This window comes from Hemicordylus capensis, chromosome 6 (genome assembly GCF_027244095.1).
Source record: "Hemicordylus capensis ecotype Gifberg chromosome 6, rHemCap1.1.pri, whole genome shotgun sequence".
NCBI classification, from domain to species: Eukaryota; Metazoa; Chordata; class Lepidosauria; order Squamata; family Cordylidae; genus Hemicordylus; species Hemicordylus capensis.
In genome coordinates, this window is record NC_069662.1 from 46,454,322 (window position 1) to 46,479,491 (window position 25,170).

At 41.7% G+C, this 25,170-nt stretch overlaps 1 protein-coding gene across 3 annotated transcripts in view; it reads left to right on the forward strand.

The window, feature by feature from the left end:
- SMARCE1 (SWI/SNF related, matrix associated, actin dependent regulator of chromatin, subfamily e, member 1) overlaps positions 1-25,170 on the forward strand; it is a 45,516-nt gene that overhangs the window by 5,187 nt on the left and 15,159 nt on the right. The window contains exons 4-7 of one of the 3 annotated variants that reach the window (XM_053259745.1): positions 12,151-12,318; positions 18,594-18,674; positions 19,729-19,860; positions 20,522-20,693. In XM_053259745.1, coding sequence (XP_053115720.1) covers positions 12,151-12,318; positions 18,594-18,674; positions 19,729-19,860; positions 20,522-20,693 — 553 coding nt within the window. The remainder of the gene's footprint in view (positions 1-12,150; positions 12,319-18,593; positions 18,675-19,728; positions 19,861-20,521; positions 20,694-25,170) is intronic. The other 2 variants (XM_053259746.1, XM_053259747.1) reach the window with 2 other exon arrangements.

Below are 25,170 nucleotides of genomic sequence, written 5' to 3' on the forward strand. Positions count from 1 at the left end.
TCTGCAGTCCTGCTCACCGATTCTTGTTAAACTCTGGCTCAATTCAGTACTCCCAAACCAGCAGAGTTGGACTCCCTGCTTCTGGAGTCCTTCTAATTGGTCTGACTGAAGAATCTCAAGAAAGAGCGGGAAAGACTTCGCTCTGGTGCCAACTCACCATACATTAGACTATGCCAGACACTGTTTGTCACAAGGTCCCAGAAGAAGATAGCTCCATAAGATTGTATAACAGCCTTGTTTGAACTTGTTTGGTGTGACATTTGGCAGTGATTTTTCTACAGAAGTTCATATTTGCATTGCTTGATGGGGCTGCATCCTTTAGTAATCTCAGTACCAACTTCTCTCCAAAGGATCAACTATGCATTGTTGAAAACCAAAGGAAATGCAAGTGCTGGTCTTTTAAAGTGGGCTAAGATTAGAGCATGTGAATTGTAAGAAGTAGACTGTTTATTATTTTTTCTGTTCCAGTTGTTTCTTCTTGTAAGTGATTCCCAAAGAGTGAGGTACAGACATCTTGGCAGCAGGGTGGGGTAGAATGCATTATTGCAGCAGCATTATTATTGCAGAGAGACAGTACTAGAAGGGCTTCACAAAGAAACATAAAGTTTTAAATTCCCTGTTGAAACTGACAGTCAGCACTGACCAAAGGCTGGGAATTTTTGTGAATAGAGCACACTAAAGACAAAACACTCAGAAGAGCAGAAGCTTAGAATTAAATCCAGGCCCAGATTTCATTGTTCATAATTGTTTTCTTTGGATATGACTTGCAGTATTGAGCTGTAAACTACATTTACTGCAATCTCAGAGATATTGTTTAGGTTAAAAAAAAAATTACAGCTCACTTGATCCACATGGCACAGCATGGGCAAAGATTTGCCCACCTAGAATTGCATATTATAATGCAATGGAACAAATATTGGAAAATGATACATGTTTCCTTCCTTCAGTTGTTTTTGCTCCATGAATGCTTGCTTAAACAAGAATCTTCAATTGAGTTGGGTTTATGTACAGTGAGGGAAAGAAGTATTTGATCCCCTGCTGATTTTGTCCGTTTGCCCTCTGACACAGAAATGACCAGGCTATAATTGGAATGGTAGGTTTATTGTAGCTGTGAGAGACAGAACAACAACAAACAAACCCTCAAAAGCCCAGTGCCCAAAAGTCAGCGATGGATTTGCATTGTAGTGAGGGAAATAAGTATTCGATCCCTTCACAAAAGATGTCTTAGTACTTGGTGGCAAAACCCTTGTTGGCAATCAGAGGTCAGACGTTTCTTGTAGTTGGCCACCAGGTTTGCACACAACCCAGGAGGGATGTTGTCCCACTCCTCTTTGCAGATCCTCTCCAAGTCAGAAAGGTTTCGAGGCTGATGTTTGGCAACCCGAACCTTCAGCTCCCTCCACAGATTTTCTGTGGGATTAAGGTCTGGAGACTGGCTGGGCCACTCCAGGACCTTCATGTGCTTCTTCTTGAGCCACTCCTTTGTTGCCTTGGCTGTGTGTTTTGGGTCATTGTCATGCTGGAATACTCATCCACGACCCATTCTCAATGCCCTGGCTGAGGGAAGGAGGTGCTCACCCAAGATCTGACGGTACATGGTCCCGTCCATCATCCCTTCGATGCGGTGAAGGTGTCCTGTCCCCTTAGCAGAAAAACACCCCCAAAGCATAATGTGTCCACCTCCATGTTTGACGGTGGGGATGGTGTTCTTGGGCTCATAGGCAGCATTCCTCCTCCTCCACACGGCGAGTTGAGTTGATGCCAAAGAGCTCGATTTTGGTCTCATCTGACCACATCACTTTCGCCCAGTTCTCCTCTGGATCATTCAGATGTGCATTGGCAAACTGCAGACGGGCCTGTACATGTGCTGCCTTGAGCAGGGGGACCTTGCGGGCACTGCAAGATTTCAGTCCTTCACGGCGTAGTGTGTTACCAATTGTTTTCTTGGTGACTATGGTTCCAGCTGCCCTGAGATCATTGCCAAGTTCCCCCCGTGTAGTTCTGGGCTGCTTTGTCACCATTCTCATGATCATTGCAACTCCACGAGGTGAGATCTTGCATGGAGCCCCAAACCAAGGGAGAGTGACAGTTATTTTGTGTTTCTTCCATTTGCGAGTTATCGTGCCAACTGTAGTCACCTTCTCACCAAGCTGCTTGGCGATAGTCTTGTAGCCCAGTCCAGCCTTGTGCAGGTCTACAACCTTGTCCCTGACATCCTTCAACAGCTCTTTGGTCTTGGGCATGGTGGTGAGTTTGGAAGTTGAGTGATTGCTTGCTTCTATGGACAGGTGTCTTTTATACAGGTACTGTAACAAGCTGGGATTAGGAGCACTCCCTTACAGAGGGTGTTCCTCATCTCAGCTCGTTACCTGCATATAGTGAAAAGACACCTGGGAGCCTGAAATCTTGCTGGTTGATAGGGGATCGAATACTTATTTCCCTCACTACAATGCAAATCCATCGCTGACTTTTGGGCACTGGGCTTTTGAGGGTTTGTTTGTTGTTGTTCTGTCTCTCACAGCTACAATAAACCTACCATTCCAATTATAGCCTGGTCATTTCTGTGTCAGAGGGCAAACGGACAAAATCAGCATGGGATCAAATACTTCTTTCCCTCAGTGTATCTCATTGGAGTCCAAAAGCTGGGAAACACTCAAAGTGGGAATGTTAGAGAGAAGAGTGAGTTGGGGCTCCATTCCTAGTGGCACTACCATACTTTCCTTTTAACTGTTTTAGTAATCAATTATTTCAATGCCTTTGTTTCAAAGCTACTTTATTGTTTGAGCTATATTATCAAGCTGTTGCTGTGTTAAAATTATAAACCTCCTACTGTACCTTTTTAGCCACCTAATGGTGCAGCGGAGAAATGGCTTGACTACCAAGCCAGAGGTTGCTGGTTCAAATCCCTGCTGGTATGTTTCCCAGACTATGGGAAACACCTATATCAGGCAGCAGCGATATAGGAAGATGCTGAAAGGCATCATCTCGTACTACGTGGAAGGAGGCAATGGTAAACCCTTCCTCTATTCTACCAAAGACAACCACAGGGCTCTGTGGTCACCAGGAGCCGACACCAACTCAACGGCACACTTTACCTTTACTGTACCTTTTTATATAGGTACTATATAAAAATAGTACTTTATATATATATATATATATATATATATATATATATATATATATATATATACATATATATATATATACATATATATATATATATACACACACACACACACACATACATACATACATACACACACACACACACACACATATATATATATAATTATATATTAAAAGTATTTATAGTACTTTTTATAAAATAGTTCTTTTATATAGGTACCACTAGAATTTGCCTCCCTGTGCACCCTTCTTTGGGTTTAGAATGTCTTATTCAAAGCTCTCTCCTCAGGTTTGTGTGCTTTCCATTCAATGGATAAAAAACAGAACTACTGTTATCTAGACTTGTATTATCCAATTGTCCCAACATCCAATTGTATAACTTTTACGTGGCAGAACACCCTATTGATTTCTGCAGCCCTTACTTCATAGAATGAGTTTAGCATGAGGACCCCAGAACAAGTGTAACACCCATAAGTTAAGCTCCTCAAAGTAAAGGTAAAGTGTGCCGTTGAGTTGGTGTCAACTCCTGGCAACCACAGAACCCTGTGGTTATCTTTGGTAGAATACAGGAGGGGTTTATCATTGCCATCTCCCATGAAGTATGAGATGATGCCTTTCAGCACCTTCCTATATTGCTGCTGCCCGATATTGGTTGTTTCCCATATTCTGGGAGACATACCAGTGGGGATTTGAATCGGCAACCTCTGGCTTGTTAATCAAATCATTTCCCCACTGCATCATTAGGTGGTAGAGGTATGCAAACAGGTTCAACATTGAACATGTTTGATGTCGAACTGGTTCAGTTTGACAGTTCAGAGTCAAACCGAACCACCCTCTGTTCAGTGGGACCCCGGACCAAACACCCCCAAAAGTTTGGAGGGTTTGCAAGCTTAGTTTTGTGTTTTTTTAAATATATAGATTTACCTTTTACTCCACTCAGGGGAGTTCCTGGAGCCAGGAGGGGGTGTTCCATAGAGGTGCCACCTCCCCCCGCCGGCCTTCGAAATCACCCCCTCGGCCTCCATAAGGGCTGCCGGGTAAAGACCGAAAACCGGCTGAAGAGCGGCCAAACCGGCCGTGTTGGTGATTTTGAAGGCCTGTGGGGGGAGAGCGAACCTCTGTGGATCCCCCGCCACCTCCAGGAACTCCCCCAAGTTGAGTAAAAGGTAAAAACTAAGCTCGCGAACACCACCACCCCCCCGAACTTAACGGGGGGGGGTTCAAGAGGGTGCCAGACCTAACTGCTCCAGTTGGGTTTGAGGCCAATCCGGCCTCAGACCCAATCGGGTCAGCCGGTTCCGTGCACATCCCTATTAGGTGGCGGTGTTAAGCCCTTTAAATGCTCTGAATTCTGCTCCCTGGAGATAGGATTTTGTGAATTTGCAGAGCTGGAGCTTCCTCTATGAAGGTGCTACGGCTGTTCAACTCCCTTTGAGGGGAATAGTCTGTACAATATTCTAAAGTTTCAGAAAGCAAAGTCCACCAGGCCTTCAAGTCTTTTAGGCCTTTTAGCTGATCAGAGGTTGGGAAGCTGACCTGCTTTATGCTGAAATTTTAACCTGAGTTGTTTTAACTGTGTGTTGTGCTTTATGAGTGTTTTGTTCTGCTTATAAGTTAGAAGATAGACAAGAAATATTAAAACAATTGTGTGTCACCCTCTCGGTGCCAATGCAACCCTAACTAAAAAGCATCCCATTGCATTCATATTTACAGGATAGATAGATGCAACTATAGGTCATAATTCACCATACAACAGATTCTCCATTTTAAAATATGGTTATAACCTATAAAACCCTAAACTGTTTAGGCCCAAGATACAGATGGACCTCAATAAATGTGGTCCCTGTATCCATGGTTCTGCGTATATGCAGTTGGGCAATTGACACCTGACCTCAGTATATGCAGGAAGGAAAGAATTTCCACATATCTGTGGTTTTGGGGTGGTTGGAAATTACCTCCAAGGTCATTTCTGGCCACCATTTTGAGGAAAGGAGCCATTTTGTGGCTCATCTGTTTTTGTTTAAAAAAAAAATGGTGGAAAAAAGAAGTTGAGACTTTGGGGGAGGGGCATTGCTGGGCCACTGGAGACCCACAGAGCACAGTAGGGTATGCCCCTCCCCCAAATTTAGGGCCATTTTCCTCCAGTTTTGGAGCCTCCAGGAACCTAACCCTCCATTGCCTCAATGCCTTGTTCTCTGCGGTTCCGTTATCCACCGTTTTAGCAGATAATGGAGCCTCTATGGATGACAGGGTTCACCAGTACTAGAGAATGTCTTCTTCACTATGATCCTTAATGGGAATCGAGATCATCCAGAGAGGTTTGTTTGGTGGCTACCCAGGGATGGGTCTTCTCTGTTGTTGTCCCAAGACTGGAATGCGCTCCCTGCTGAAATAAGAGCCTCCCCATCTCTGACAACTAAAGACACATTTATTCACCCAAGCGTTTTAACCTGACATGGTTTTAAATTGTTTTAAGGTTTTAATTTCTGTTTTAAAATTTCTGTTTTAATTTGTTTTATCTTGCTGTTAGTTACCCAGAGCCGGAAGTTTGGGGCAGTGTACAAATACAATAAATAAATAATAAAAGAGAAAACAAAGTTTGTGTGTTCACAATGTATCAAATAGATTTCATATTTTAAAGAAAAAAAAGCCATTAGTTATTTTGTTCAATAGCGACAAGACAAATTAAAAAGTTTACTTGATTCTTAGTGGCAATGCAAGCAAAGCCTTCCATCCCCAACAGAATTGCCTTATCATGAGAGGCCAGTAAAAAAATCAGTCTTCTCTAGCTAAAACCAGCAGACTCCCCCACCCCCCCCACCCTGCCCAAGGGGATCCAAGAATTTTAAATGAACTGCTGAGAAAATTGATTAATGAAAGAGAGAATGGGGTAGGGATGTGCACGAATTGAGATTTGTGCCGTGAGTCAAAGCTCAGCTTGGGCACCTTTTTAATAGTAAGAAGATCAAGTATCCATACCTGCTCCTCCGCTGCTCAACATGTGGAGGCCATGTGCATGCCGCCGTGGCTGCGCTGGGGGTGGGCGGGCACTGCTGCAGCAGGAAACTGCGTTGAGCAGCGGAGGAGTAGGTACGGACCTACTCTCCTCACTCTTAAAGGTGCCATTTTTGCTCACTCTCAAATATTTAAATAAACACCACTTTTACTGTGATTTCATGATTTTTAAAACAGACTTAAAATGCCTATTGACTATTCCATTTATGTGTGGCTTTTAAAATATTGTCTGGGCACTTAATACCAGCATTCCCAGTTACTGTGTAACATCTCTAGAATTCCCTTTCCTTAGAGACATGCCAAAGCCTACACTTCAACATGCCACACAGTAGTCAACATGCCACACAGCATACCATGGGAAGGTCTGCACAGGGTGGTACAGAACTGCCTGCGGTACACTGCGCGGTATGTCAGCCAGTGTCTTTCAGATGCACCATAAGTTCTCTTTGTTTGGGTTGTCTGGAGACAGTCTTAAAGATGGTGTAGTAACAGTTCTGAGATTGAATTGATTCTTTTAGAATGTGTCTTTATAGCAACAATGCAATTTTCCACTCACCTGAGGAGCACAGCAGTTAGCCCCAAGCAGGAAACTAGCTGCCAAATTACTTGTCCACACCTTCACCACATCACCGCTGTGCTATATGACACTTTTGCTTGTGGCTTCCTCCTGACTTCTTGGTCTATTGCTGTTTAAGATCAGAAAATGAAGAACTGTGAGCAGCACAGTACTTAAAATAGTACATCACAACACCATTCCCAAATGTTGCCTCATTTATTATATACAATATAATATATATATATATAAACACACACATATATACACACACATACACAAAGTAGTTTAGTCTTTAAGTAAAGACTTTAAATGAAATAAATGTTTTAAATGATACAAGTAATATTTTAGCACATAGAAGAGTTACTTTAGTACAAATATATATCCAGTAGGTGGTTGTGGTGTGTGTGTAATTTTCAATATAGAAAAATAAAGGGTATAATCTAACCCAAAATCTGTTCATCTGTTTTAGCCTCTAGCTTCTCTGACTTGATTTGTTTTTGCATCATTGCAGTTGCCTGCGGGCTTTTTTCTTATCACATAGTTGATAAATGAGTTTCCAATGTGTCTATGTGTGTGGTTTTTGACACCACCACCACCCATGGTTCAAAGGCCTCAGGCTGGGACATCTATGAACAGCTGCATATGCGAGGAAAAGTTGCAGCCTACTTTTTCAGGTGGCAGTCTGGGGAGTTTAGCCTCAATATATCTGCTTGCGAATATACAGCAGACTGGATACCTAAAGGTAAAGTGTGCCATTGAGTCGGTGTCAGCTCCTGGCAACCACAGAGCCCCGTGGTTGTCTTTGGTAGAATACAGGAGGGGTTTACCATTGCAATTGCCCATGCAGTATGAGATGATGCCTTTCAGCATCTTCCTATATCACTGCTGCCCAATATAGCACCGACTTGCAAGTAATTCCTGTGCTACTTTTTGCATGCGTGGGATAGACACTCAGAACAGCACTGGAATGTATAGGGTCAACTGAAAAGAGAAGAAATTGAACTAAAACTCTTTTGGGGACACAGTCTTAAGTTCATTGTAGAATCCAGCAAATGAAAGTTTAGACCACATTCCCCACACGCTTTCATACTCACAACTGCACGTGTAAAGGAATAAGTGAGGGGCTGATGCCATGACATTCAACAGCAGTCAGTGCTGGGTTAGTCTCTTTGCTGTACCAAGGACATCTCCTTCCAGCCTTGAAAACTGTTTAAATTATGTAGAGGGTTGCCACAGACTGTACTGGAGACTCTAAAGGACTTCCTATATTTGAGAATTCATGAAGGAATTGATTTCATGCTAAATAAATTTTATGTTACAAAACTGAGTCTAGGTGTCTTTTTGAGAATACTGAAGGAAGCGTGGGATCTCTTGCATAGCATTATAAATTAGTGCTGCTTATTGTTAGATGGAAGGGTAATCATTTTGCAATTTTCTTCATTTCCTAATTACACTAATACACCATATCACCTTTAAAAAAAAATGTGTCCATTCTCAGCCCCAGTGATTTAACCAACTAAAACTTTCATTGACTATTCTACCAGTTTCAGATTATGTATGTTATATTGTTATATTTGTATTCTGCTCTCAAGTTGCTGAGAGCAGCATTTTAGCCACACAAGAACCAAATGAGGTAGGATAGCCCAAGAGGATGACTTGTCCAGGGCCCTGCAGTGAGTTCATAGCTGAGTGGGGTTTTGAGCTTAGATCTCCGGTAGCCAAATCAGCACTCAGTCAACTGCATCACATGGGGACGGTATTATTATTATTACATTTATGTTCTGCTCTTCCTCTAAGGAGCCCAGAGCGGTGTACATGGTTATGTTTATCCCCACAACAACCTTGTGAGGTAGGTTAGGCTGAGAGATCAGGTGATCCCCCTGAAAACTGGTATCCTGCTCAACAAGAACTTATAATTTCTAAAACAGTGTTCAGTTTGAGACTGCAGTACACTGAGTGTATTTCAAGTAAATTTCACATGACAACCTGAGCCACAAAACTGACTATCCCCGACTACAGCAATAGGCATGTTGGGTTTTTTTGCACTGTTGTCTCTTCCTGTGAGGCAAAGTCTACTAAATGAAATTGCCATTTAAGAGATGCTGCAAGGGATTGTATGTTTCCTTTAATCTACCTGTACATTGTTCCCAAAGAAGCTTTAAAATATTTGTCTCAAGATCTTGAAAAGCCATATTTTTGCATAAACTGTTCATATGCTAAGCAGCACTTCTCCAGTTCAGCCTTTATATTCAGGAGCTGCTTAACTTCATTGAATTTCTGCATGAGGGTTTTTAGGGCCAGTAGTTTATGGGTATGGGCCTTACCCATGGGACTTGCCATATAAGTAGTAGGGAAAGGACAGAGGAGGGTGGGAGTTAAAGTAGTTGTGAGGAAAGGGGTGTTAGGTAACAGGAAGTGGTAGGGGAGGTCCAGTGGTTTAAAGACTGGATATAGGGCTGCAGTCTTGCAGGAAATGGTCTCCAGTGCAAATGCACAGTCCACAAGCTGGAGGAATCTGGTGAGGTCTGGAAAGAGGTCCAGCAGGGAGCAGAATAGCAAAGCTGATAAGAACAAGGTCAGGAGGAGGACAGTTGATTCAACAGAGGAGATCAAAGATCAAGAGGAGTCAATAACTCAGCTGTTTTTTGTATGTAGGGAGGCTAACAATGGGAATAGATGAGCAACACCAGGTTAGAGGAAGGTTGGGACGAAAACAGTTTGGAAGCCTAAGTTAAGTGCTTGAACACAGGATGAGGCAACTTATTCAGAGTTTTTACCACAGGAAGATCAGCAGTGTCCATTTGGATGAACCATGGGCAGGGCTAACTAGGAAATCCTAGAAATAAACCATCTGCTGCAAATACCTGCATGTCTTATTAGCTTATTCCAATAAGCAGCTAACTGTTGGAGCCGTGGATTGTTCTTGAAGATCCTGACCTTGGGAGCAATGTGGCAGAAGGCACAAAGGTGTTCAAGCATGCACATATCTTATTGGACTACTTGCTTTGGTCATATATACCAATTGTGAGAAATATCTCATGTTTTCTTACCCTTAAGTGCTGCATTGAATCTTCCATGCCCTCTTATTGTAAGGAATTGTATTCTTAGCAAAATACTAGACTGAATTCTCTTCTGTACGTGATATATTCAAAGCAGTCAATATGTGTAATGCCTATTTTATACAGATACAATTGCTGTATTTACCTGAATACAAGACTAGGTTTTTTCCCTGTTGTTTGATTTGAGAATTTGGGGGCCTGTCTTAAATTCAGGATCCTCTTCCTTTTTGGTAAATGTAGGTCCTCTTCCTATATTTAACCCATATTTTTAAGGGCGTCATCTTAAACTCGGGGTCGTCTTCTATTCAGGTAAATGTGGTAGGAAAGTATACTTTTTAAATATCTTGTTTAAAAGTTACCATTATAAGCTTAAATGTTTGATTTCATTATGAGGGTGGGATTAAGATGTCATGGAGATTGACTTGAACATATTGTTTGGCCTTTTGGTTGCTAATTGGTTTTGTAAATGGCACCCTAGTGAATATTGAGTTTAGATACCATTCCTGGTTCCTTGAATCATGGAGTTCAAAGTCATCTGAGTTAATATGATGTACAGTTTTCTCTTAACTGAAGAAAATGTTTCAAAGTTATGAAGCATTAACATGCAAGAAAAAACTATTAGGAATCTAGTTTCCTGCTCCGGAATATTTTCTGTAGTAGGTCCTTCTGCAGAGGGCAGAAAACTTTAGTTTAAACTAGACTTCAATCTAGTGTTCTGCCCCTTGGTTGGATTCACTTAATCAACATCAGGCATTTGACTTTCTGTGTACTATATGTGCTTTCTGAGGCAGTTTAGATACCTGTGGGCTTTTCTTAGGTTATGTGTATGTTAAAACCCTAGACCAGCTTAACTCCAGGTGGTGGTATTATTATTATTATTATTATTATTATTATTATTAACCAGGTATTATTTTACCTGCCTGAGGGACCTAGGAATTAAGAGTTGTGTGGGGATGCTAAGAATCCTTTTAAAGACCCCTTATCCTTGCATGTGCATACACGTAAGGAGAGGATAGAGCCTTGATATTTTAATCAGTTTATAATGTGCCCATGCCTTTAATGTTCTTATTCTCCCGGAATTTATTTCTACAATAAAGGCATAATAATTGACACTTGAGTTGAGCAGTTTTTGCTGTTTGGTGGCAGATTATGTATATGATTGGTATGGGGATATTCTTCTCCATGTTCTTTACATTGGGGCTGAGGGGAGAAGGGATTGCCTGCATTTATATTATGAGGAAGAGTGGGTAATCTTTTCTCATTCAGATTCTGGAAAGCAAGTCTTTTGATGTTGGGCAATTCCATAATGTTGTCATGGGTCTTCAGAATAGGTCAGACGATAAACCTGTAGACTTCTGAACTGTAAGCAAGGCTGGAATAATCCAAGGCACTTGGTCACATCACTGTGCAGAGTATTTATTTATCTCTTATTTATTACATGTTAGTTCTACTCTTTTTGTAAGGAGTCAAGGTAGACTATATGGTCCATTTCTCTTTCCATTTTATCCTTCCAACAAGCCTGTAAGGTATGTTAGGCTGATAAATAATTACTGGCCTGGCCCAAGGTACCCTTTGAGTTCCATGACTGAACAGTGATTTTAACCTATGTCTAAGGCGTCTCATGAGTGCTCTAATGTTGGTGCCAAGGAAACACTCTTCAGCCCTGTGCAACTGTCAACTGAGGCCCTAAAATATTGCTGCCAGCTTCTCAAAACTCAAAAATTCATATTGCAGTTCAGAGCAATAGCTTAGAGATTGTACATCTAAGTTGCTGCAGCTGTGGGATCAGTGTCTTTACTGGTGCATTTTGTGCCAGGTCTTTTCTTGTTTGGAGGCCAGTTTAGAGCTATTGACTTAGTCTGGAAACTATCAAGTTAGCAAGCAAGCAAACAAAAAAGCACTGTTTGTGTGTGCATGAGCAGAATTATGACTGGGTAATGTGAAACATCATTGCCCTAACCCAAATAATTGTCTTAAGTAGACCCAGTCATTGGTAGGTATGTGTTCCTGCGCATTGTTTTTTGATTTTTAAAAAATTTAAACGAACTTGGTTTCTCTGAAACTGGCTAACTACTTGATAAAATGTTTAAATTTTACTTGCCACAGATAAAATATTTCCACATCCATGTTGGAAGATGTGAGGTTACAGCTGTCCATAATCCGCAGCAATAAGATTTTAAAGAGAAAAGTTCCTCTTTCCTTGACAGGTTTCATTCAGGCTTACTCTCCCTCTTGAAAGGGAGACAGCTGCTAGCCTGCTGCTACACCTCATTTTGCTTGTTTAAATTTCCGGTTGCTTTTGCATGCCGTATTGCAAACCATTTTCATTTATCTGTGTTCTCCTCGTTGGGACTCATTTCTCATTCGTGTTTTTGTCTCATTTGTTTCCATCAGCAAATGCCCAGCACACCAGGGTTTGTGGGATACAATCCATACAGCCATCTGGCCTACAACAACTACAGGCTGGGAGGGAACCCGGGCACCAACAGCCGGGCCACGGTAGGAGAATCAACTATTACGTCATCCGGCAAACAACAGGAAGTGACCAGAAATGGCTTTAGAGTTAGGTTCTTCTGAATCTTAGCTGCTACCACTATTTATTTATTTATTTTAATATAAACTTGAAAAAAAAAATCTGTGATTTTTCTTCCTGCTTCTCCTCAGTCTTCCTCTTTTCATTGTGCAGGTGGAATTAAGTGTTAGATACTAGCCTTTGTTTGTAAATTGGAACGAGGCTTTGGGTGAGTTCACATGCATGTTTGTCACTTGATGACTGGAACATCAAATGATGATTGCATGTATGAAACAGCTGTTGCAGATCAGACATCATTGACTGAGCTTTCCTGTCACCTCTCATCATGTCAGACACAGTGGTTGTCTGTGGAGGCAGCTCACAAATTCAGCTGCAAGTCATCAAATGAAGAGGTATCAAGTGATATACGTGCATGTGTGCATCTCCCCTTATTGCTCCATAGGAACCTTTCACTTAAAAATTAATTCATGTTAGCAGCTTCAGGTAACTTGCCTTATTTATAGTCTGAAAATTCTGAGGTGGGGTTCTCAGACTTGGGTCCCCGGATCATGTTGGAGTATAAACCCCATCATGCCCAGCCACATTGGCCATTATGGCTGGGGATGGTGGAAGCTGTACTCCAGTACCATCTGGGGACCCAAGTTTGAGCACTCCTATTTTAAGGTAGTAGCCAATTCATTAGGTAGCTGAAGCCATCTAAGCAGGTGATGGTTATATAGACACATGCATGGAGGCAGCCTGGAAGCAAGTGAAACAGTGAAAAACCTTTGGAAATAAAGATAATTGTTTCAAATCTGGATGAAATACAGTTTTGGAAATGAAGTACATTAAATATTTTCATGAAGATTAGTGTTTGCCTCCATGTGATCTTAAGGCTATGCACACGAGCACCCCTACCCAGGTTAGGGAGGCCCTGTGTGCAGCGCCGCGATCAATGCTTGTGTGCAGTGCCACCATCAAGTCCAATCCTGGTACTGCCTCCCCTGCAAGCCCGGGTTTTGTATCCAGGCTTTTTCATGGGTTAAAGTGTGCACCCTTTACCCCAGGTACAGGGTTGTGTGTATGCTACGTATGCAGCCTAAGCATACACAGAGTCGGGCGCCTGGAGTGCCCGACTCCTGGGGGAATCCCCTAATGCACCGTGCTCGACATGCGGTGCGTTGTGGAATTCCTGGAGGCCAGGACAACAAATCCCCACGTCCAGATATCTGCGCTGCTCTTTGGCACAGATGTGGCCTTGGAGTGGCGGCATGCCGAAGAGAAAGGCAACAGCTATGTTGGATGAAGGTAGATAAAAGCCTGCTTTCCCTGCCTACCCACCCACCCGGTCGTGTGTATAGCCTTATTGTGTAAAAAATCTAATGCCCTAGAATTAGATGGCTGGGGAGACACCTGTCCACTTTCAGAATTTATACACCTTTTGGATTTCCCCCCATTGCTACCTGTTGACAAACTCTAATGTCAATATCCTAATTAAATTTGGCTAGAATCATCTTGTACATAAGAAGCAGCTGTGTTTATATCTCTGTACTACAGATAAATAGCTGCTTTCTTATAAGGCCAGAAAGATATACCTGACTGTCTTTAGGTACATCACCCCTACCACCACCACCACCTTGACCCACTATATATCTAGTAAAAAGAGGGTGTTGCCTACAGAAATGTGTGCCACCAAAATAAGTGTTTAAGCTAATTTAGCACCACATAATCTCACTGCTGCAAACTGAAGGTCGAAGCATTGGTTACCACAGCAGTGTGAAAGCTGCTTCACTTTGCTTTAGTTCCCTGATACTACAGTAATGTTTGTAAACTGGAACCATGTGAGCAGAACAGTTGCATGATTCCTTCTCTGATTACTCTTTTCCTCCCAGCTGGCTATTATTTGCATGGGAAGGAATAGCATATTTGGCCCTATCTTGCGCTTTCTGCCTGATTCCTTACTGGAGAGATGTGGGAAGAAACTACAAGGAAGTGGCTCCCACATCACTGTGTCAGCACAGGTAGTTTCCCTAACATGGTAACTCTTCAGTCATGATTGACGCTAGACAGTCAGGCAAGAAAGTGCATACATCGCTATTGCCATGAACTACACCTGGCTCCCTACCACATAATGTTGTCACATGAGGATGAATAGTCCATCTCTCCTGACAACTGCAGGATAATAGTATATGGTGGACTGTTAAGGTTCTAGTTCCTTCCCCTCCAGAACCTTATCCCCATTGTCCTTGAAAATCAGAGTAGATGCAGCAAAAGGCAGAGAGATCATGTCCATGATGGGCCACATGGCAGTTGTCAACTTTTCCAGCCCTCTTTCTTAGGATTAGTTCTCACTTGGGTGGTAAATTCTGTCTGCATGTAGAGGTTTACATGACTGAATATTACATGTAGGGGTTTGCACAACTGAATGTTCCTTCATACCAAAAAGCAGTCCTTGTACATAAAAGGAGGCCCATCAGGCAGCTCCCACTCTCCAATTCCAGGAGATTTTTTACACAATATCAGATGGAGACAAACACTAATCTTCATTAAAATTTGGAATGTATTTGGTCTCCTAAAAGGAGACCCATTATGTACAGGAGATCTCATGTACATAAAGAGGCCAACTATATTCTAGTCTGGATTTCTGCCTAACTTGCTAGTTTTTTGTATATAGGAAGATTTTTTTCCCCCCATGAGAGAGCATTCTATCATGTGAGCCCTCATCTGCAGTCTGAAATAGTAGCTCAGACAAAGATTTGCCACCTGAGTGGCAAATCTTCTTGCTCCTCATGGCTGCTACAATATCTATAGGCTCAATATTGATGCTCAACATTGATTGAGCCGGAACAGTCATGGGACTTGAATCTCTTATGCACTGGCTAGAACTCACATCTCTGTATCTGTAGGGTACATGGAAAGGATAGTACTTCACTTCACTTCACTTCCTTCCTGAAACAGAGTTCTGATAGCCAACTACAGTATTTCTGAGGCTAAAAGTCATAAGGTAAAGTGTGCCATCAAGTCGATTTCAACTCCTGGCACCCACAGAGCCCTGTGGTTATCTTTGGTAGAATACAGGAGGAGTTTACCATTGTCTCCTCCCGCACAGTATGAGATGATGCCTTTCAGCATCTTCCTATATCACTGCTGCCCGATTTAGTACCAGCAAGGATTTGAACCGGCCACCTTCTGCTTGTTCATCAAGCATTTCTCTGCTGCGCCACTTAATGTGTAAAAGTCATACTTGTCCTATTATTCTCTGCTTATAACAAACTAACCACAAGAATGATGTCTTGGCTCAAGGCCAACCAGTAAAATCATGGCTGATATGAGACTTCAATCTACTTACTATGAATACTACAAATATTTATATACCACTTTTCAGCAAAGTTCTCAAAGCAGTTTACATTAAAATAATAATAATAATAATAATAATAATAATAATAATAATAATAATAATAAAATAACAGCAACAACATTGACAATAAAATTCAGCCATCCCAGGTCCTTGGGAAGGACTCGATGTCTGGATAAAACAAACCAGTCAATAACACCTGTCTGTGTAAACAACAACAACAATAATAAATAAATAAATAAATAAGATGAATCCATGGCTTCAAGATGCCCACTGATAACTTGCTATGTAAATCAGAAGGTAGAAAACTTAATACAAATAGATAGCAGAGGGAAACAGAAACCACACACAACTGTGATGGTGGGGTGAATTGCCCTTTGTGAGTTAATTTGCTCACGTTTCCTCATAAGGATTTCTGATATTACGCTAAGATCATAATAGGGGGATTGTTTTCTAATACAGTTCTATTCAGTCATTATTTTCAAATCTTATCCCAAAAAACATTTGAAATCTGAATTCAAATGCAGATTGAAACAGACTTTTTGTTTCACTGATTTTCATTGTTTTATGTCATGAGTGTTTACAGCTTTCTCATGTATATTTCAATATATGTGGTTATCTTTTAAAAGTTCTTATTAATTTATAAGCATTAAATTGATTCACAATGTTTTCAGATCCATCTCTGTGTATCTGTATACATTTGCTAATGCACACATCCCATGTACATTTTTATACTGCAATGCAGATGATGTATGCATTGATTACTTCGTAGCATTTCATAAAGATGACCAGGAGGAAAGCCCTCATTCTGCCCCTGCCCCTCTTTTTGTTTTTGTTTTTAATTAAGGCAGTTTTTTAATGTAGCAAGCTGCTCTTGCTACATCTGCTTTACCTCAAACTGGAGAGTTCTGACTGAGATTGACCTGATTTTTCTAAAGCTGAAAATCCATGCAATGGTTTATTGCACACTTTGATCTGAAATACCACTGCCCCATTCCACAGCAACTGCATGTGCTCTAATGTGTATGTGGTATCTTGCGCACACACAGGCCACCCATTAATTTTGGTGCAGGGCGCAGATCCAGGTGCATTAAGAAATACACACACTGATCTGTTTCCTCCATTGAAATGAATGGGAGGCCCTTATGGTGATGGAGTTCTGTGTACATAACTGTGCTTCTGCTGTAAGGAATTGCCATGTGAGGACCACAGTCTAGTGATAGAATTCCATCATCCAACATCAAGCTCTCCGACTCTTAGTAACAGTTGGGGAAAGTTAGGAACCATTGTACTCCTGGAGTTCTGTTTACCACAGTTGGCATTAAACCTCATGTGTATGTGCGACTGGTATCAGCCGCTACTAGAAATCCCATAGATTTTGGCTTATGTCTGTAGTCTCAGGCTTGTTGTGATCCTCTGAACCAGTTCTATTGACATCAGTGTTACTTGTATAACAGAAAATGCATGTAGGACCCTTCTGGCATCTATAGATGATTCAAATGAAGTATCAGTAAAAACATTTGATATTTTTTTAAAAACACAGATCAGGTTACTTTTGATTTAAAAAATAAATTGTATATTAAATGCAAATACTGTAATTTGAAAGAAGATTTTTTTGTAGAGAGAAAGGGACTGTGCAGCTGCCAGTCAATAACACCTATTTGTTTTAGTGTCTTTCTTTTTCTTTCCTGTTGAGTACAGGCAAGGTGGTTGGCGCTTGTGCAAACCTTTAAGGAAGACAAAGGTCCCTCCAGGAAACCTAATTTGGACATGGACATTACAGTTCGGATTCATGTGGTGTACAGGTTGAGGGAGCAAGCCTTGCAGAGATGTTGTTTGATAAATATTCTGGGTTCTACCTGCCCTCAGTTTGGCTTTATGGAATAAGAGTAATTTGAGAAGGCCTTGCGTGAAAGAATACCCATACAACTTCAAACTTCTGTCTTATTCTATTCTCTCTGCTTTTCCTATGGTGTGCGCTCTATCTCTATCTCTATCTCTCCCTCCCTCTCCCTCTCCCTCTCCTTTTTTAGTATTGAGGTTGCATTCACATCTGAACTTTACTGCTGGTTTCCCACTGGAACTATCTTAAACTGCAGAGTTTGTGCTTCCCCAGTGGTAGTTCAGAGGGAACCCAATTTCGTTGTCACTGTTAAGATCCAGCAGTGATTGCTAACCCCCATGGAGCCAGAATAAAAGGATCAATGTTGAGCACATCCAAGATTCAGACTAATTACTGCTGTTCCTCTGGACATTAATTGCTTAGAGAGTCCCTATCAAACACAGCAAGATCCTTTGCAGAGGGATTGTGGGGTAAACACATATTTCACAGCATGAAAGAATGATTGGGAGCAAACTGTGGGGAAATTAAGTGTAGTTAAGTTCCCATAGAGCTGAGCAGATGGATGCTACAGAATTGATGTAGCAACTGAAGTTACCACTGGGGTACAACCAGGAGTTAAAAAGGCAAGTGTGAATGTAGCCTCAGGTAGTCAGTGCAGGTAGAATGACAGTTGCTCTCATTAGAAAAAGAGAATGTACATTTGGAGCAGTGTTCCCTCTAATAGGGAATCCCAGATGTTGTTGACTATGACAACTCCCATAATCCCCAAGCAAAAGCCATTGTAGCTGGGGATTCTGGGAGTTGTAGTCAACAACATCTGAGAATCCCTGTTAGAGGGAACACTGATTTGGAGCTGTTGATCAAGTTGCTGCTTGTGCTGTTGAGAAAATTGCCATCTAGTACTAAATCTCTTTATTGACAAATCATTAAATGTACAAGTAAGGGTACTTTTGAAGTACTCCTGACTTAAGGGTGTTGGAAAATATACTCCGTTCTCATGAGAGCCAGTAATGTTACCTGCAGCTGTGTCTCTTTTACCAGTATATGTGTCTTGGCAAACCTCTGTTTTGCAGTTCTCAGATGCTTGAGGTAAGATAACCAGTGGATTTTATTTGATTCTCCTCTAGGCATCGTCTGGTATAACAATCCCCAAACCCCCAAAGCCTCCAGATAAGCCACTCATGCCCTACATGCGGTACAGCAGGAAGGTGGGTACAAAACACTTGGTCTTAACTTCAGTTAATGAAACTTACATGTGATTTCAGATGTTAACCTAGTTCTTAAAGTGTATGAATTCAAAATCCAATTTGAGTGCTTTGCTAATTTTTTTTCTTCTTAAGGGAAGTTTTAAGAATGCTGTTGTCTTCTCCTTTCGCAGTGAAGGCAATAGTGAACTATCCAAATGGAGGGGAAAAATAAGTTTCACTACAGAATGAAACATGGCCACTGCACTGTTGGGGGAGAAAATGAAGACCTTTTTATTGAATATTTAGAAAATGCTTAGAACTTACTACCACTTCTTCTGCTGACAAGGATGCGTCTGGTGACTTGTTGACAGAATTTTCTGTTTTAAACATACCCGCTTTCTGTGGCAAAGCAGGATTGGTGCAACCACATAGCTGGACTTTGCAATAGTGACAATAGGATCTACTTTGCTTTTTATATATATATATTTTTTTAAGTTCTCTTCCCTTTTTACTTTTGGGAGCATGAATGAGGCATATAGTGATCTTCCTTTTTTCCTTTTTCCTTTTTTAAAAAAAAAAAATCCAGTGACTTTTTTCTGATAAAATGAGACATTAGGTCTTATGGACAGTGCCTGATCCAATCCAATGTCCAGGAATGACTGAGCCAGGAAGATAACTGTATTACCCGCCTTTCTACCTCTGGGTTTTGGTTTTTTTTTTTTTTTGTTTCTTAAAAAAAATAAAAATAAAAGCCTGCCTCATCCAGCGACTTGTATTAAGACAAAAGAGAAGAAAACGTGTGCAGGATTTAAGGGCAAGACTGGTGAAAAGGATGCTGTGCGACTGAGAATAAAACCAGGCAGTGGATAAACGTTGTACCTCTGTCTTCCTGCCCCCAAGAAATAATCACAGTGGATATAGCATAGCAAAAACTGATAACTGTCTTAAAGTAGCCTTGCTTTGTGGTGATAGCTCTCTGAAAAGACCAGAGTCGTGGTGATGGTATTAACAAAGATGTGTTTAATTTTATAAGTATTTAGTTAGCTAGAGCTTTACTACAGATGTTTTTATTAAGGTCTGGGACCAAGTGAAGGCGTCCAACCCCGACTTGAAGTTATGGGAAATTGGGAAGATCATTGGAGGAATGTGGCGAGACCTCACTGACGAAGAGAAGCAAGAGTACTTAAATGAATATGAAGCAGAAAAGGTACACGGAAGAAATCTCCCTCTCTCACTCCCAATTGACGCTGGAAGTCTCTCTCCCACACACAAAAAACGCTAAACTAAAGACTGGTTCTGGAGGAGGTGATGATAAAACAGGCTCACATACAGGAGAGTTATTGAGGAAAGGAACTGAATCAACTCTTTGCTGTGAAAAGCCAGATCTCCTGGGAGTTTTAAGGAGAGTATGATAGAATCACGATACCTTGGATGGCTTGAAAAGAGCCCACCCACCAAAAAAAAAAAAAAAAATTAAAAAAAATCCTACAATTAAACCTGAGTCACGGTTGTGCGCCCTCCTTCTCCGTCCCCAGCTCTAAACATAAATGCACCTGGCAGTAAGGTGCAGTTAATCAAATTCCCATTTTCCATGTCCTCAGCATCACATTCTCCTATATTCCCTCTGCTGTTCAGTTTATACGGACACATTCCAAAATGTTAGAATGCAGCCCTGCTCTGCCTCTGATTGTAAGATCTTTGCAGAAGGGAGTAGTTCAGTACACTAAGCGGCCCTGAGATGCTTCCCCTTGCTTCATGTGAAATTCTTCATTTCCTGCAAGGATCTTGTATTCAGAAGAATTCCCCGAGGGTGAGGGAGATGGTCTTGATTGCCACTTTTTTTTAAAAAAAAATGTCTCAAACTATAGATAGAATACAACGAGTCAATGAAGGCCTACCATAACTCACCCGCTTACCTTGCCTACATCAATGCAAAAAGCCGTGCAGAAGCTGCACTGGAGGAGGAAAGTCGACAAAGGCAATCCCGGATGGAGAAGGGTGAACCATATATGAGCATCCAGCCAGCTGAGGATCCAGATGGTAAGCAAGAGTGTGAGATAAAAACAACCTTTTTGCCAAGAAGGTATGGCAAGATAGATTATTGGTGTAACTGTGACTAAATTATTCTTAGCACTAGAATTCTTTAATGGGAATCCTTATGGCAGTTCTACATCCCAAACCAAGCTCTCATCACCCAGTGTGCAGTACTCCTTCAATCTGCTATTTGGGAGAATTTATCTGTTTGCTATAGTTGTGAGGGGATAAGATAAGGCTTAAATAAGGCTGCATCAAACACTGGCAGCTGTTTTTATGCATCTCATTCATATTAGACAATGTTCAAACATTGCTCAGGTATTGCTTTTCGCCCAATTTTAGTAGTGGTCATATTCAAAAATGTAAATCTGTGCTTTTAAAAGAAAAGGTATTTCTGCCATCATCTTTCCCTAAATCTGCTATCAGCTGGGCTAGAAAATCCCAGAAGCTTTTTTGAAAAGATGCCTAAAAATGGCACCTAAGAATTTGAACATTTTTCTTCATCCCAAGGTTGAAATTTCTTATGTTGCCTGAAAATTTGACAGCATAGCTTGTCTTGGCTGCCTGAGTTACCTGGATTACTCTGTTCAGTGTTGTACCTGTTCTCTTTTTGTGACACAGTTGCCTGGATGGTGGGTGACTAAGGGTGGTATTGGTTGGCCAGAGCTTTCTCATGTGATTCCCTTGCAGGGAAGGTGCAGTAGATTCTACCCCATTCCACTGCACCTATGAAGAATATTTGAAAGAATATATTTCTAGGGAGAATATTTCTAGAAGAATAGTTGGGAGTCCTGCTCCATATATTGTTCTTTAATAATCTTGCACCTCCTCTGAGCCACTGCCAGTCTGTGTAGACAATACTGAGCTAGATGGGCCAAGGGTCTGACTCAGTATATGGCAGCTTCCTATGTGTGCACATGAAAAGGGCTTCAGCTTCAAGGGCAACAGTTTCCACTGCATCATCCCCCAGTTCATGTGCCAAGCTGGGGACTTCACCAACCACAGCGGCACAGGGGGCAAGTGGATCTAAGTTAAACTCACTGTCAGCTAAACTCACTGTCAGCTGAACCTATTTGTACCTTGGCTCCTCAGACCACAAAGTCAGACATGTTGCATCTCTCTCACTCCCAGGTCAGTGTGGCCTGAAGGGCAGTTTTTGTCCTCACTATCAATAGGATCCCTAAACCCAGCATTGATTGACATATATTAGAAAGAAAATAAAGACATGCCCTTGGTAACACCACTGGGCTGAAAGCCTAAGCCTGACTCTGCCCCTTAAGCCTCTAGTTACCCTAACCATTGATTACCAGTCCTGCTGCTGTCTGCATAGCTGTATACAAGCTTGGATTTTGGGAGGTGGTTTTTGTGTATATAGATGAGTGTAATTATAATTCATAGGGAAGCTGCATGAAAAAAATAAGAGCTCAGGGCACTTCCCATCTATTTTAGGAGTCCTTACGAAAAGGCTGTGGCATAACCCAGTATAATGTTTTACCTCCCTGCCTGTTGCAGACTGAGGCTGAAACATACGTAGCTTACCGACAACCACCCACTGAGTTCTCATGGCTGAGCATGTCCTGAACCTGCAGGCTTCCCAACTCAAAAGCTCATGCCTTTTGCTCCCATGCCATACAAGCTCTTGAGCTTTGCTTGAGATCGGGCACCTAGCTTGACACTTGGATTGTTCGTGCACACCTTTGTGTGACTAGAATGCCTTTTATTTCTCAAAATAGCTACGATGCAAACCTAGCAGGTTTTGCTTGTACCTTGTCACTTTTTGTATCCTGCTCTCTCATTTGAAGCATCACAGTCAATTTTAATTACCTCAGTCAGTCTGGCTTGCTTTGAAATAATTGATCTTGACAGCACCAACGCCTGCACTTGAGAGTAAAATTGTCCCCAAATGTTTTTATTTCAGCCAAAAGGGCATGAATGCCCTCTGCTCCACCTTGCCTGCTTCAATTGTTAGTCATACAAGGATATGATCATCTCCACTTTTTCCCCCTTTAAGATAACATACACACAGTAATTTTGCTGAAACCTGAGGGTGAGAAATTTTTCTGCTATGCCATGCTTATCCCATAAGGCATAATCCCATGGTAAAGCAGCTGCTTTTGCTATATGAGATACAATGATAAGTAAAATTGAATTTTTTTGCTGTAGCTGGCATTCTTACTAATGAGTTCTGTCTGCAAACCTAGGCCAGGAGGCCAGCACCATCTTGAGGAAGCAAATGTGTGCCCGAGGAGTAGATGTACTAACCCTTTCAGCTGAATTTTTCCTCATTTCAGATGTGAGGGAGATGCCCCTCTCCTCTTCTCTAAGAATCTTCCGGGGCTTGGTGTTTCCTCTGTGTGTTTGCTGCATTTATTACTCCAGAGGAAATATCGTCCTGCCCCCGCCCCCCAAACACACACATAGTTCCTTACCCCAGTTGCTAATGCAAGGTGGAATTCTCACTTGATCCAAAATGTATGCCCTGAGAATGGATTATCATCCAGACTGAGAGTATGACAGGATGGTTGATGCCCATAACGCAACGGTATTAAATGTTTTTAAGTATGTGCCTTTTATGTGGTAGCAGTACATTCTTTTGCAGAGGTGCTGAACAGAGATCCTAGGGAGGAAAATGAAATGATAATAGGGAATATCCCTCTTTCCTGCGCATAAAAGGAGAGAAGCTCTTTCCCTCCTTTCCACCCCAGTGAATGGGCGGCAGAGTCACCCACATTCCCTCAGACCACCACCACCATCCCAAGCACAACCTCCTGTTTGACTGTATCAGTACTGCCAGCTTGCTGATTTCTGTCCCTCAAAGCATTGAGTTTCTGCCTTACATTCAACAGATCCCCTTTTCTTAAGGCCTTTGCAAGCCATGAGTTTAACTACAGTCATTCTACAGCTCTCTTCCCATGGCTGCATGGGATTCAGACATTGTACCTAAAAGGATCTCTTACAGGGAAATGGCATTGCACTGCAATGTTTTGTCAGGGAGAGGGAAGGGATCTTTCTCACAGTTATCCTAGCCCCAGAATCTGTGTTCATTGCTAGGGTTCAGCCCTCTAACCTGGGAAGGAGGGTATTAGAAGGCCCCTGAAGATGTACAGGATACTTTTCCTTATCACAACAAGCCCCCGCCCCCCAACTTTGGATTAGAGAGACAGACTTCCTGCCCCCATCTCTCCTTTTAGAAATTAAGCATGAGATGGGTACAATATCGGTGGGCAGACATTGGGCACAAGGGCTAACCCAGGAGCTGCCCCTACTGAAGTCAGGAGTTCAACCTTCTTCTTAAGCATAGAAGTCATTGGTTGGAAGGGATGGGCTAGAAGTTCAGGGTGGCTTCTCCATGAAATCTATTCGAAACTAAAGTTTAATTGAAGCCAAACCCTTACCTACTATTTGTCCTCCCCTCTCAGAAAGCACTTTAGAGATTTGTCTTTGGTGTCTGACTATCTGTGGCATTCTTTTGTTTGTAAGTGGTTCAGAAGGTAGTGGTGTAAGTTTACAATCCAGACTGAGTAGCTATTTTTGTGGGGAAAGATGACAGAAAAGGGCGAGGGCTTGCTATGCTTGTGCAAAAAACCAAAAACCTTGCGGGTTTCATTTGGCAGTGGCACACAAATCTGTATTTGCAGAAAGGCCAACAGCTCCAGCTGTATATGAAAACACTTTTTCTTTCTGCTTTTCTTTTATATATCATTTTCAACAGGGTTTTTTTGTATGTGTGGACAACTTCAAGGGAAGTGTCTTTATTAAATCTAGGCCTAGATCTATAGAAGTAGTCATTTCCATAGCTTGTTCTATTTGCTGCAGTTAAATGCACACTTACCTAGGAGTAAGCCCCATCAAGCACAGTGGGACTTGCTTCTGAGTTAACATGAATATAATTGGAATTCTCTAATTGCACATTGTCCACAGCTTCTGTACAAGCCGCAAAAAAACCTTTTTCTTTTTTTCTTAAACCACCCCCACCCACCCAAGATTGCTAAATTCCCTTGAAAAATATTTTCCAAAATCAAAATGTGTTGAGAACAATAAACAAGAACACCAGTCCTTCTGACTACTTTATTTCCATCTGTGCTTCTACAACTGTCACAGATCCCCCCCCCTTTTTTTTGGCTTGGTGGCTTCTGAGCTAAAGAGTCCCCAGTCGAAATCACCACTCCGCCACGAATTCACTGCATGGTCTATAAGGGAAGCCACTAATTGCTCAGCCTCCTCCTCTCCCTATTGTGTAATTGACCTATTTTTGAGGATTGTTGCAAGAATATTGAGATAACAGCTGTAAAAAGTTTTGGCCATTGTTTTGTTTGTAAATTTTGCATCCTGCTTTTCCCCCCATCAGGGCTCAAAGCTGCTCACATCAATAAAAACAAAAAGTGGTACAGTCAATAGGGATTTAAGACTTTTAAATTAATAATCAAAGAATATAGGGAAATGGCAGTAGTTCAGCACTAGTCTGGAACACAAGCTCCAGACT